Here is a 14,100-nt window from a genome sequence, read left to right as displayed (position 1 = left end):
GTGATAAATACATACCAAAGACAAAAATCAATGCAACATGTTCGCGGGGGGTTGGCTGCTGCACACCTAAAGAAATTAAAGAAATTAAAATAGCATCAAAACTCCAGAGAAGCTCCTTATTAATGTATCTTATTTTGTAATAAAAACACTGACTGTGTAGTAAAATTATCGCCAGTCATCATCCCTGTTTATCTAGCTCTATTACAAATAATGATATCAGAAAATGTCCCCACACCATTATCTTATCTCACTTTTAAAGCATCATTGAATCCTTTTCTCATCCAATAATTAACTAATACTCTGAGCTAAAACTAATGCAATGTAATGATTCTGCAATAGTGTAAATCCTACCCTCATGCAGGTTGGGATGTTTACAGAGGTGTTGTTTCTACTGTATGATCCTGTTGGAGACGAGTTTGTGGTGCTGTTGAACTGTATTGCCTTGTACAAACATGTATATCTGTTATTTAGCCTTTACCTCACTGATAGACACCCATCTGTTTAACGCAATACACTTCAATAGCCCCACTGATACATTTGAATCAAACACCTTTCTGAATCAGTTTCAACACTAGAATCACCACGAAGGTAAGACTTCTTGCAGGACTGCTGCATTTGACTGAATGTGCCTAATAAACTGGCAATTTAGTATATAATCTGAGCCACGTTAAAGATTAATACACTGCATCCACTAACGTCGTAGAAATTAAAATCTTGTACGGCCGTTTATGATGTAGATCATTAAAAGGAATGGGAGAAGAGCAGAGATGGCAGGGGAAACCCTGATAACTGTGGTTTCATACTAACGACTAACGATGAATTCAATGTGTAGTTTGGAGTTTTTGCACAATGTAATACTTCTAAAACAACATTTATATTTAGCTCCAATGTTTGAAAAATGTTCTCTTTTCAACCAAAGCTATCGAGATGTCTAGACATTTGTATCAGCAATTCATGTTTAATACATGTTATACATACAGATTGTGGAAACGACTTCAATGCGTCCATCATTATCTTCCACATCCATTTTTGATCCAACGTCCTTTGAGCAGACGATGAGGATCCTGGATTTGTCACGGCACACAGAGCAATTGTGACCAAATGGAGGGATTACAGAGCATTCTCGAAACGCTTCTTCGAGGTCTCTGTGGTACAGAAGAGCGTCTTGAGTATCAAATATTTTCATCAACTTTGGGCATCTGTCCTTGTCCTTGTCCACGCAGGTAAAACAAGCCGCTGCAGTCGAAACAGAGAAAAACATTGATGATTAACAGGTGTAAATATGCGTAAACTTACTTTTATTTTTAGCAAGAATGCTTAAAGAAATCTTACTATTATATTATTTAAAATATAAATAATATTTGGTTCAATCAGCAGGTTTACAAAATGTCTGAACTTACGCTTATGGTCCGCTGCAGGTTGATCACCTACTGTGTGGCAGATAACATGAGGGAAATATCAAGCAGTAAAAAACACTGTGCATCTTTGCTCAAATCAGTGTTCAGAGAGCATTATTATATCAGAAATGCACATAAGTAAAGGAATACATGAAGGGAGGAACTGCATGCTTTTCACGACATACCAGGAAGGGCCTCAGAGACAGGAAGTATGAATGCCATCCAACACAGAAGGTACACTGCAAATACAGACAAAATAAATGAAAAATGTGTTCCCCGCATGAAATAGTAGTATTACACTTATACAGTACATTACATTATAACTGAGACACGAGCATTATACACTTAGTGGCCACTTTATTAGTGTATTATAATCGGATCTTAATCCTGTTCTACCATCAAGTCTACTTTCACGAGGGAACAATTTGATTAAATGTTTTGGTATTATGGTCATAATGATGTGCTGAACTGGTTGGGATCATATTTTGAGAGGTGTTTGTATTATTCTTGTAAATAGAGAATAAAAGAATAATAAAAAGAAACACCTCTAAATATAATGTAGTCCAGTACAACACGTCCATAAACTATGACCTCAATAATAAACATATGATTGAAATAACACCTTTCTGTCAATTTCAACAAAAACTAAACATTATAAACTTTGTAATGGTAGAATTTATGGAAGAGCTGTTGTATTGAACTGCAATAGACTACACACATATAGGGTTTTCTTTCAAGTTTGCTCTTATGTGTTATATACAGTATGACAGAATGATGATGAGAAAGATCTGTGGTGTAAAAACAGAATGAATTTTGAAGTATTCTCAATATTAGTGAAAAGAAAAAGTACCAACTGAGTGTATACTTAAATAATACTGTATTATTCTATTTGATTAAAATAACGATTAAAATTTGAAATTGAATTACGTTTCCGGTACTTCCCAGCAGCTCTTTTCCTGAGCTGGTTGCTTATTCTTCCTGCTCCAGGAGCCAGTGGTGGACATTTTGGCCCGGTTTCCATCTCAGCGCAGCTTTCTTCTCCCACCTCCTCTACATGTGGCTGCCCATCTGTAAGGGCTGGGGATGGGGGTACAGCCTTGAACGTTTCCTCTTCTGGGCTCTCTGACAGGGTTTGTGGTGGAGAGGTGTTTATTTGAACCACAGTGGACCGTTCGATGAACCGCCCTTCAGCAAACACAGGATGTGGCTCTGGTCCGACAGCATGCCAGAGCTTCGCCGGCATTGCAGGGAAATCACGGATGTCTAGATTCTTCTTAAGAATGGGTATCACAGAGCTACCTGTTTCTGCTACAGGCCAAGCACTTTTATTGTAAACATCTTTGAATTTGTGCTCCATGTTGGAGGAGAGGCCAGCATCGCTGTCATATGAAAAAAGGGAAAGAAATGAAAACAGAAAATCAAATTGCACTTGGAATAATGGAAACAAATGCAATAAGTAGCTAACATGAGGATGAATGATTACTGATTCAGCAATACATAGAGATACAGATTAATCCAAACAAGATAAGAAAAGAAACTAACCCGCTCTCCTGGGTTAGTCGGCCCCGGCCAGCTTCAGGAGTAAAACATGAAAGATGTTAAACTACTAATCAGGGTTATTGTTTACAAAACATTCAGTTTTAGTTTTTGTCTTAAGCACTGATTACATTAAATTACCAGAACAAAATATAGTGAGGCATATTTGTTTTGTAATTTTCTAAAATATTCTCTTCTGCTGATGAAACCGTTTACATTTTAATGTTGATCCAGAGAAACAACCTGAAATTAAACAAAATAAAAATAATATGTAATATGGTTAAAAAAACAAATGCATTGTTGCAACACTAAAACTGCCTGTATATTACAACTGCGACACAGGCTTCTCATGTTGATTATTTTACAACTAGCTTGGCACAATGTCAGCTTTTAAAAACACAGACAAAATCATTTCATCGCTCAATGTAGTGAGTTAACAGAAGCTGTGATTTTATCAAAAACTATGTGAGTCTAGTCCTCATGACATCTTGTCTAAGCCGGTTCACAGGGCGAGAATGAATGGCACATGCAGCATGGCCCATAAAGAAAAAGATTTTCTACTCTCCAAAGCAGTCAAATGATGAAATCTAAATAAACAAACTTACTTTGTGATCGAGGATGTAGAAAGTAATCCGTTGGGTGGGTCATTTTTTATCAACTGAGAAAGTGCACAGAAGTTAAGTTGTTGCAAACAACCTTTCTTGCTCACATAATGGACAACAAGCAGGAAATGGGTTTTGCTACATGACATCTCCCAATAAACTAATTATAATACAAGATCTCCATCTGGTGGAAAGAATATTGAATTTACTATGTGTGTTTTATTTGTTTCTTTAAGCTTTACAGAACCATGTTAGTCCACATTAAAGAAGAGTCATTTAAAAAAAACAGAATTTTGTGGGATTCCTCAGAGGACTTTTACAAGTTAGAGCTTTTTGTGTATATTTGGCATCTATATAATATATATCCTAATATCCCATATCCCAAAGTTAATTTTCTTTCGTGGTACAATAAAAGTACAATGTTATTGTGAGGCTTATGTAAAGATGTTGTAACACACTAAATAAAAGCTATACTGGAAGACAAAAGAGACTTGGGCTGGATTTAGTTATCAAAGATGTTATTCAACTGCTGTGGATACAACAGGAATCTGATACTTCTCACTGTGTCAACAGCTTTATGATGTGATGAAACTAAAAAAGTTCACTCTCCTCTGTATACTTTATATGTCCTGATTAGTTTCCCCTGCCTCGCCAACTCCGTGGCAGACGTCTCTCCAGTTCCTTGTGTCCTGTTGGCAGTCCGGCCAAAGCACCCTCCTGTTCCGTCTAGGCCGCAGCACCCTCCTGTTCCCTCTGGGCTGCAGCACCCTCCTGTTCCCTCTAGGCCGCAGCACCCTCCTGTTCCCTCTGGGCTGCAGCACCCTCCTGTTCCCTCTGGGCCGCAGCACCCTCTGTTCCCTCTGGGCTGCAGCACCCTCCTGTTCCCTCTAGGCCGCAGCACCCTCCTGTTCCCTCTGGGCTGCAGCACCCTCCTGTTCCCTCTGGGCTGCAGCACCCTCCTGTTCCCTCTGGGCCGCAACACCCTCCTGTTCCCTCTGGGACGCAGCACCCTCTTGTTCCCTCTGGGCCACAGCACCCTCCTGTTCCCTCTGGGCCACAGCACCCTCCTGTTCCCTCTGGCACCAAGTCTCCATGGCCAGTCAGCCGCCTCTGTTGATGCACAGTCCGGTCCAGACCTCCTGTTGCCAGAGTCTGGTCCAGAGTCCCTGCAACCCAGTCCTGGTCTAGAGCCTGCCTCCAGAGGGGATCCGCCTTCATCGCCCGCCTCCAGAAGGCCCTGCCCCTCGGTTCTGCCAACTGGTCTTCCACGTTGCCTTCGTTCACTCCCCATTCTTCAGTTTCCTGGCTACTTTGTCCCTGGAAAAAGGGTGCATACTAAGGGCATAGTAAGACTACATTAAAATTAGTGACGCGACTTAGATGTTATGGTTTTCTCTAATAATTTGTACAGTATGCTCTTCAACCAACAACCACTGTGTGTGAGTGAGTGAGTGAGCGAGTGAGCGAGCGTGCGAGTGAGTGAGTGAGTGAGTGAGTGAGTGAGTGAGTGAGTGAGTGAGTGAGTGAGTGAGTGAGTGAGTGAGTGTGCGTGCGTGCGTGCGTGCGTGCGTGCGTGTCACATTCCTGACCTGCAGTGCTCAGTCGTGTCTGCTTCGCTGGACGAGATGGAGAGGATACAAGAAGGCGTGGAACAAGACAGGCAACTATGTGAACCCATGTTTAGACCTGATGCAGAAGCAAATTTGTTTTGGTTTTAAAGGGACTGTAATATTTTTTACAAGTCAGAGTTACCATCAACAACACATGTAACTATATTAAAGTTTCATAATGTGACCAACGTAAATGGAGTTTATTTATCATCTCATGGCATCCATGCAATAAAGCGTTATGTTTAAAACCCACAGTGACACAGGTGTCACACATCCTTTAAGTGTTCTGGAAAGTTCCATTTACAGCTTCATCCTTGATTTTAACTCATGAAGTCCTAAAGTGACACCTACTGAACATCTTGGTGGGTCATGTGACAGAGTCATGTGATTTTGTGTTCCCATAACAGCCTTTCCAAAATCGCTGATCCAAGTTGTGACAGATCTGAAGAAAATGCTCAATTTAAAAAGCTTGTTTTTCATTGTTAAAGGTAATATTTACCCATTTTAAGAATTATAATGCTTAATTAACATGTCCTTTAATGTATTGAACCTGCTGTGAGCACATTTCTTGAAGAAACTGATATAAAACAAATCAGATAAAAATCGTTGTGACACATACGTCACATCGGGACGTTAACCTAAAAATGGCACAAAGAACCCAGTGTGACATATATGCACAGTGCGAAAAATAATTATGATCTGCTCAGTTAATTTGACTGATTCAATAATATTTAGCTAACATATTTTGCATTGTTCAATCCAAAGCATATTAAAACAAATAAAACACCCAAAATCATGTTGTAATTATGTAGTTATTAATACCATGTTTTTACCATTAAGGCCCAATGTGACATATATGTAAAATTTCAAATATTTAACACTATTTTGAAAACAATGTCAGAAATGTGTTCTACATGGTCTATTTAGTCTATATATGTCCCCCATAATTTTCCTTGAAGGAGAAATGGGTCCGGGTTCTTATGGGTTAACAGCGTCACCTTCTCCTCCTTTGCTCCCATCATAACTGCAGCCATGAGAAGGACATTTTCTAAAAGGCCTGATGCTGTCGTTCGTCTTCGGAGGTCACAAGGTTGTAGTGTTTATAGGAGAGGTTTTTTTTAAGAGTGTGCCAATTGTTTTATAATCTTCCCGTAGCACTCTAACTAACGACAATATTGTAACGGACTGAGGGAAATGTTATGTTATAAATGTTATGTTCAGGATGTAAATGATGTCTCATGAGCTGGTAGCTGTGAAGCGTGTCTGTGATTGGAGAGCGAGTGATGTTGTTGTGTGGTGTGGTGTTGTGTTACGACCAGTGCGGAGCAGAGTCTATGACCCGGAGCAGACGTGAAGCTGGTTGAGAGGCTTTCACGGGGTTTTGCTGTTGTTTTGGCGTAGGCTACGGCCAACAGTAGCCTGTTCTATGTTCCCTGAATAAACGCCATATAAGCCATCTACGTCTCGTAGCTTTCCTGACCTAGGGTCGCTACATTTTATAGCTACTATATTAGATTGTGTAGGAGCCAAATGAGATCAAACTTTGTTACTAAATATGAACACTGGGTTGCGCCGTTCTGTGCTCCTGAGATTGGCTATATAATCAATCAGAGCATGATTGACGGCAGGTGTTGGACCCCGGAAAGGGCAAAGGGTTTTGAACGCGTTCACGGTACTGTTATGCTTCGAGCAGCACAGTGTTAATTGTCGGCGTCCAGGGGCCATATTAATATTCTATCACGGCATAAGAGAATAAACTCATCATATTCATTACAACATGACACGGTTTGTGTTACATTCCTGACCTGCAGCGTTCAGGCGTGCCTGCTTCGCTGGAAGAGATGGTTCCACAGTACATTACTTTCCGTTTTGTGTCACATTCCTGACCAGCAGCGCTCAGGCGTGCCTGCTTTGCTTCAGGCCATCGGCAGGATAAAAGAAGGCGTGGAACAGGTATAAGAGAGGCAACTATGTGCTTCCATGTTCAGACCTGACGCGGCAGCTTCCCCTCTACAGCAAAAAGGTAAGCAGATTTCTGTGGTACAAAGATTTATCCACTTTAGGAACATTTAAATTACATTTACTAGGAACCTTTTGAACACTTTGTTTCCTTCCTGTTTTGTATGAGTCTTGCTCAGGATCAACTAGATTAAAACACTTAAAGAGGTTCCAATTGCTCACCAAATGTTATTATTGAACAGTATGGGTTTGCCTTTCATGTGTTTTAATGGTTAGTTTTTTTTTTAACATCCCCAGTCTGTCCATGTGGATATGAATGACTGTAAGGTGACTGACTGTAGTCTCTGTAGTGACAATGAATAATCATAGTATCTGAGCGTATTTATTCTCAAGCTATTGGCTGGAACTTAAACATGTCTTTTTCTTTTCTATGTGCTGCCAACTTTGTGCTGCAGCTAATGCAAAAACAACATACAAGTATTTCTGTTATCTACAACACACAGCTGTCTTTGCAAAATGTGCTGTAGAATGCTGACTGGAGGCCACGCTTAAGACGATAATCATGTCTGTTTAGATCAACACACAGAAGCTGTTGTTTACACAACAGGCTCAGTTAGGGTTCATTTAAGCAGTCACTAGGGTGAGCTACTTTCTTGCATTATTTATTCATGTTCGGGTTCAGGATATCCTGGTTCAAGACTTTTTTTTTAATCACCGCCCACATAGTGTCTCTAACCTGTTTAGCAATTTAAATGTTGACTTAAAGTAAGTGAAACTAAATGCCATTTCAGTCAAATTATCAGGTGCTGACTTTCTGAAGTATCCCAGAACCAGTCTTACTCAACAGAGGTGGCACACCCTTTCTGTTTATTTCTACTAAATTCAACCTATTCGTTTTGACAGACTCTTGATGAGTCTGGTCATGCTGAAAGACAGCTTGTATAAAACAGACGGTACGCGTAGAGACATTTGACAATTCAACACAGTGGCTCTGTGGTTACCGAATAAGCTGGTGAATCTCATTACATTTGATGTTGATTTCATGGAGACTGTTAGTCGTAGAAGTACTGAGTCTTCTTTTACTTAAGTCAAATTTGAAATACTTAAAACTAAAAATAATCCACAGTAAAATAGAAGTCATGCATTTAAAATTACACTAAAGTAAACAAGCATTAGCAGCAAAATATACTTGAAGTACTTATTTGATGACATAATATCATATATTAGAAAGTTAAGCTTGTCAAAGTAAAGCCACTTATATATTCCATGTAAACTGTTGGATGGCATAAACTGTAACAATGTGTATTCTATTAGATACTCGTGTATTATTATTTAATCCTTTAGCTTCAAAGAAAGATAAATGTAGTAGTGTACAAATTGGAATATAAAGCCCTGATATGCAGCGCAGTGAAAGTACTTTCCAACATTGGAAACTTTTTTGGTTAAGTTTGGTTTTCTCTATAAGCTGAAAAATACACCTGATGAACACTGATAATTGGAATTGAGTTAAATCTGAGTCGCCTGTTTGGTTATCTTTTTCACCGTGATCAAAAATGTAGCTCCGATCTGACATGCTCTTACATCACAGCCACAAACACGGAAGTCTTATGCAAGGTGATGAAGAGGAAAGTCCCAAAAATCAAAGCAACATTGACAAAACTCTGTGAAGCTGCATTGACAGACCAGAACAGCACTCATACAAAGACCCTTCAAAGAACAAACAGAAAGAACAGGATATCTAGTAGATAGCATCACAAATATTCAATCAGCATTTCTGATCATATCAAACAATAAACAAGAATGTTTTTTTTCACCAAACTGGCATTTAGTGCGGGAAACACGTTTTTTTCTGCCGTTTAGTGTCTTTTAACATTAACATTAACATTGTTTGGTCTGAGCTTTAACATGATTATTATAATCTCTCTCTGCAGTCGTCTTGTCGTGGCCTCTTATGGCGTACTCCACCAGCACTCTCGCAGAGGGCTGCTTTGGGAAGGTGTACAAGGAGAAGTACAATGATACCTGGGCCGCTGTAAAGAAGGTCCCCCAACAGCTCATCAGTAGGAAGGACCTGGAGAGGGAGTGTGCAGTCTACAAGTACGTACAACTGGGTTTGATTATGTTAGCAGATTTAAAAAATGTTGAAGAGTAAAAGTATGACGTTTCTTAAGATGTTATAAGGTAGGACACAAAACTTCCCGACATACTTGCATACTTAAATTAAATAAATTCCTCCATCACAAGAGAGATGGAAACAATGGTTAGAAATACTTGAAAAATAAGTAGCAATGCTTCAACTCCTCTGCTCTCATGCAGTACAATGGATAATTACAGTACAAGGAAGATAATTAAAAAATAAATGAAAAATACCCAGTGTTGTTACTGGGTGTCGGTATCAATATTGGTAATATGTTTCTTTTATGGTAAATAATCTATTATTACAATGTTGATATACTTACAAGAAAATATTTGGAAAATGTTATTTTAAACCGTTTTGTATATGAAATGCCTTTTTATTTTATATATTGTGAGACATTTTTGTAGTGAACAAAATATCAACAAAACATGAAGATAAACTTGTATTTTGACAGTACTTATTGGGAGTGGGTGGATAATTGATTGAAAACATACTTTTAGATTAGTTTACTTTTAGGTGTCTCTGAAACACTTATATTATTTTTACCCCCTCCTTTTACTTTTAAGGAAACCCAGTATAGAATGTAGTTTTATTTTTTTCCTCTTTTGTGCTATTTTGTCAATTTCTCTTTCCCTGCATGACTTGCTACCACATATCTGCAGCAAGGTAAATCACCCCAACATAGTGAATCTTCTGGGCAACATCAATCTCAAAGACGGAAAATGGATCATTCCTCTTGAGTTTATCTTCGGAGAGGACTTGGAAACCACCATCTTCAAAGCGGCGAAGTCTAAAATACAGGTAAAGTTATCATCCACAGACGAAAGGCATATGATCCAAGGTGAATTTAAGGATAGTGGGACCCACAGTACAAACAACCGTGAAGCCAGATGGAACTTTTATAAGAAGGAATTCTTATAAAAGTTCTAAGAACACACTACATGATTTAAAGTATGAACCCAATTTGGCCATGATGACATTATTTTTTTTCATTCCAGAGAGTCTGAATGGTTTGAGCGAAATAAGGAAGGTCACATGGACACTTGTAGTGTGCAATCGGTTTAAGATTTCAAAGTATATATTCTTAATGAATAAATCTCAGTCATCAACTGATCATCTTATACTTGAGGTACATTATTGAAATCTGGGCCAATATAGGTGTGACTTTGTAGTTCATGTCTCGCTCTGTCAACTTCAGAAACACAGTTTTATTCAGGCCAGGCCAGGTGAGCAACTCAGTAAGTTGGTTTATATTTTATGTTTGAGATACTTGATGTTGATCTCATATTTGTGTCTCTGCAGCTGTCCCCGTCTGTTAAAGGGACTATCATCATTGGCATGTGTGAAGGGCTAGATCACCTCCACTCCAAAGATATTGTCCATCAAGACCTCAAGCCTGAAAACATCATGGTGAGTGGAGGCCCGCGCAGACTGTCAGCATATTGTACAAAGGGTGTCAACCTGTCGACATGTGTGGAAAAAGTAGCTATTTACATTGTGCCACAGCAATCTGTGTGGGCACTGAATACTGCAGACAGATACTAGGAAAACCGAGATAAATAAAAGATGTTCTACGGTGGCTGAGAGGGCTCAATGCACTGCAATTTAAGAACACACAAGCCAATGCAAAAAAAACAATGAGTCCTCAGCAAGACTTTTTGCTTAGTGAAATTGAAATGTATTACCATGCTAACGCGGTAAACTAAGATGATGGAGCTGCTAGCATAGCACTAATGATCAGGGGGCAGAAGCTGAAACTGACTGATGGCCTTTTTGTACATTATCACACTTTTTTAGCTTTGTGAACTGTTTTGTAACTTTATAAGACAATATTGCAAACAGACTAAACATAATTTGCCCTCCAGGTGGAGCATGATACGAACAGAGCCGTCATCATCGACCTGGGACTGGCCAAGTTCTTCCGATGTGGCCTCAACTCTGCCATGGACATGGGCAACGAGGCCTACTCAGCCCCGGAGGTGCTGCAGAGGCGCAGCCAGAGGGACCAGCACTCTGACGTGTGGGCCCTGGGTAAGATCATCGCTGAGCTCTGTGCCCGGATTCGACTTTACACGCCCAGCGTCTGTCCCGCCAAGATCAAGGAGATCATGCAGGATCAGCCATACTGCCATGCTGTGTGTAGGATGGTGGACACCAACCCTAGTCTGAGGGCCTCCATGGGCGGGGTCATTAGTGACATACGAAAGGCCGCAGGTGCAGCCGCTGTCACCAAAACACCCATTCAAAAAGATCTCCTTAAGCCACCTTCATCTCACAATAATGTCAGAAACCCGTCTCCAACCCCAGTGGACAGAGCTGCGTCTCCAGCGAACAGGGATCCATCGCCAATGAACAGGGCGCCGTCACCGTTTAACAGAGACCCATCTCCAATGAACAGAGCTCCGTCACCGTTTAACAGAGACCCATCTCCAATGAACAGAGCTCCGTCACCGTTTAACAGAGACCCATCTCCAATGAACAGAGCTGCGTCACCGTTTAACAGAGACCCATCTCCAATGAACAGAGCTGCGTCACCGTTTAACAGAGACCCATCTCCAATGAACAGAGCTGCGTCACCGTTTAACAGAGACCCATCTCCAATGAACAGAGCTGCGTCACCGTTTAACAGAGACCCATCTCCAATGAACAGAGCTGCGTCACCGTTTAACAGAGACCCACCTCCAAGGAACAGAGTTCCGTTACCACAAAACAAGTCTCCATCACCGCTGAAATGGGAACGCTCACCCAAACCAGAATTTAAAGCTTTGCGGCCTCAAGCTGCAATGCACCGCCATCCTTCCCCTCAAAGGATCGAGGACAATACCAGAAACCAGGCTCTGGCCCCGACAAGCGGAGCCGAGCTTACCCAAGACTTCCTGAATATAAAGTTGTTCCAAGAGGCTGCCAAGGACCTGCCCTGCAACCTGCCCACAACAGGGAGGGTGGTAGTGCGGCGCTTTGAGGAGAAAAACGGGGAGGTGGAAACATGGGAGCAGAAGGAGGTGGTGACTCGCGATGGGAAGATAGTCAAGTACGACGACATCAAGTTTAACAGCAAGTAAGAATATGAATTTGAGGATTTTCTTGCTTGGCAGATACTCTGAAAGGATTGCGTGCACTGGTTAAAGGTTAGTTGAGGGTGCACTAACTGTTGGTATCTTCTTAGAAAGAAGACTAAACTGAGATTAAGTTACAGTAGGCATCTGTTTTTTGTACACATAAAAAAAAAATAATTAAAAAAACCATACGAGGACATCTTGAAATGGCTTTGGCTGCGCATTATGTTCATTATGCATTCAGCCGTGTTCGGAGTTTGATTGATAGCTTCCTTACTTTTGCCAAGAAAGAAAAATGCAACAACAATCTGTGAACGTTTTTCAGCATCTAAATGCGTAAAACTGTGAACATGGCTCATACATTATGTGTATGTTTTTTGTATGTAAATAAATTCTGAAATTTCAATTCATAAATTGAATTTCTTTGGAATGCTTTATGCCTGTGTTTATTGCAACTTGTTTTCATTAGATTGTCATTTCTTTAGCTGTTTCACTAAGAAGATCTGAGCAGGTAATTAAAAGAAGCCGACACTATAATTGATGCCGTGGCGAAGAGAGTTTTTAGTGATTCAACCAAAGCTGGTCTGTAATTTGTTGAGCTCTTTACACATCAGCCCAATGCTCCTGCACTGCAAGGAGTAAGATTGGTAAATGGATTCACATTGATTTTGCGAAATTCAATCCTTCCCAAACTTGGTCTGATCATTTACAACCCATGCACAGACCTACAATGGTGTGTTAGGGCCCTGTAAGTAAATACATACGGATAGAGTAGGGAGGATATCCCCCTAATTTCCAAGATTAAAGTTGTACATTTGAGAAAAACACTTATAGGTATGAGGCTGACTCACTTGAAATGTTGCACAAGTCATCCTTACTGAGCATAATTTAGGTACTCTCCTCGAGGCTTGGCTACTATCAGCCACTGTGCTTCAATCACTCTGTTTTCAAATATATTGAAATTGTTAAAATAATGCACACATAAAAAAATTAATACATTTGAAGTATTTTTGGCAAACCAAAGGTGTTGCTTTTCTAATCTTCCTGACCTTTTTAAAAACCAGAGGAGCTTGTTTCATAGTCCATCCCTCTGTTGTTGTGTAACACTGCTGCAGTAATGAACTGTATCTGACCCCACCACCCTCTGGTAATCCGCACATGCAGGGTGCCTTAAAATGCTGCTGACTGCACTGAACTAATCAGTTTCAAATTGCAAAACTGTATTTTTGCTTTTGCATAGTTAGAGATTTACAGGCGGTCTTTGTCACAAGTTCAAAAGCATCAGCTCGCCACATGAGGGTGAGCTTAATTTTCTCTGCCGACAGCTACAGCTCGCGTTGATTTTTTTTTCTCTTATCTGTGGATCTGGAAATGTTAATCCTTCAGTTTAAGCCACAAATTGAGAGGAAATGGGACGTGTGGTTTCCTCTGCAGAGCTAAAGAGTAAACATCTCTCTGCTTAAGCTAGCTACTGGTATTTCTGCAGAACTCCCAGTGGGTTAGCTAAGATGGAAAAATATTTAGCACATGCTCATGGACTTTTCTTTGTAATTCCACGCCACCTTTCTCATTCGGCCTGTCATCACATGAGTTATGTTATATATACATATATGGCAGTAAACCATATGTTATCAACCTGTGTTATTTACACACCTGCTATGTATAGGTAGGTGCTGATGAAACATATTTGGAAGGGTCCACTCACTTCTCCAATTTGCAGAATATGCCGTTTAAAAGCCAGTCAAATCTATCCAAATAGTCGCAGAGACCTTTCACTCAAAACCACAAGAAGAAACCTCATGG

The 14,100-nt window shown here is 40.2% G+C and overlaps 1 protein-coding gene across 1 annotated transcript; it reads left to right on the top strand.

Moving 5' to 3' along the window:
• Positions 1-9,055: 9,055 nt before the first annotated feature.
• LOC306745021 (uncharacterized protein) lies at positions 9,056-12,716 on the top strand (the record flags this gene model as incomplete). The annotated part of the gene is made up of 4 exons (XM_079227747.1): positions 9,056-9,201; positions 9,904-10,042; positions 10,544-10,651; positions 11,107-12,716. 4 exons carry the CDS (start codon positions 9,056-9,058, stop codon positions 12,301-12,303), a joined length of 1,590 nt encoding a protein of 529 aa, XP_079083873.1. The 3' UTR covers positions 12,304-12,716.
• Positions 12,717-14,100: the final 1,384 nt, after the last annotated feature.

This window comes from Taurulus bubalis (assembly GCF_910589615.1).
Source record: "Taurulus bubalis genome assembly, chromosome: 12".
Classification (NCBI taxonomy): Eukaryota; Metazoa; Chordata; class Actinopteri; order Perciformes; family Cottidae; genus Taurulus; species Taurulus bubalis.
Note: the sequence above shows the minus strand (reverse complement) of the source record. Positions and strands in the feature narration are given on the sequence as shown.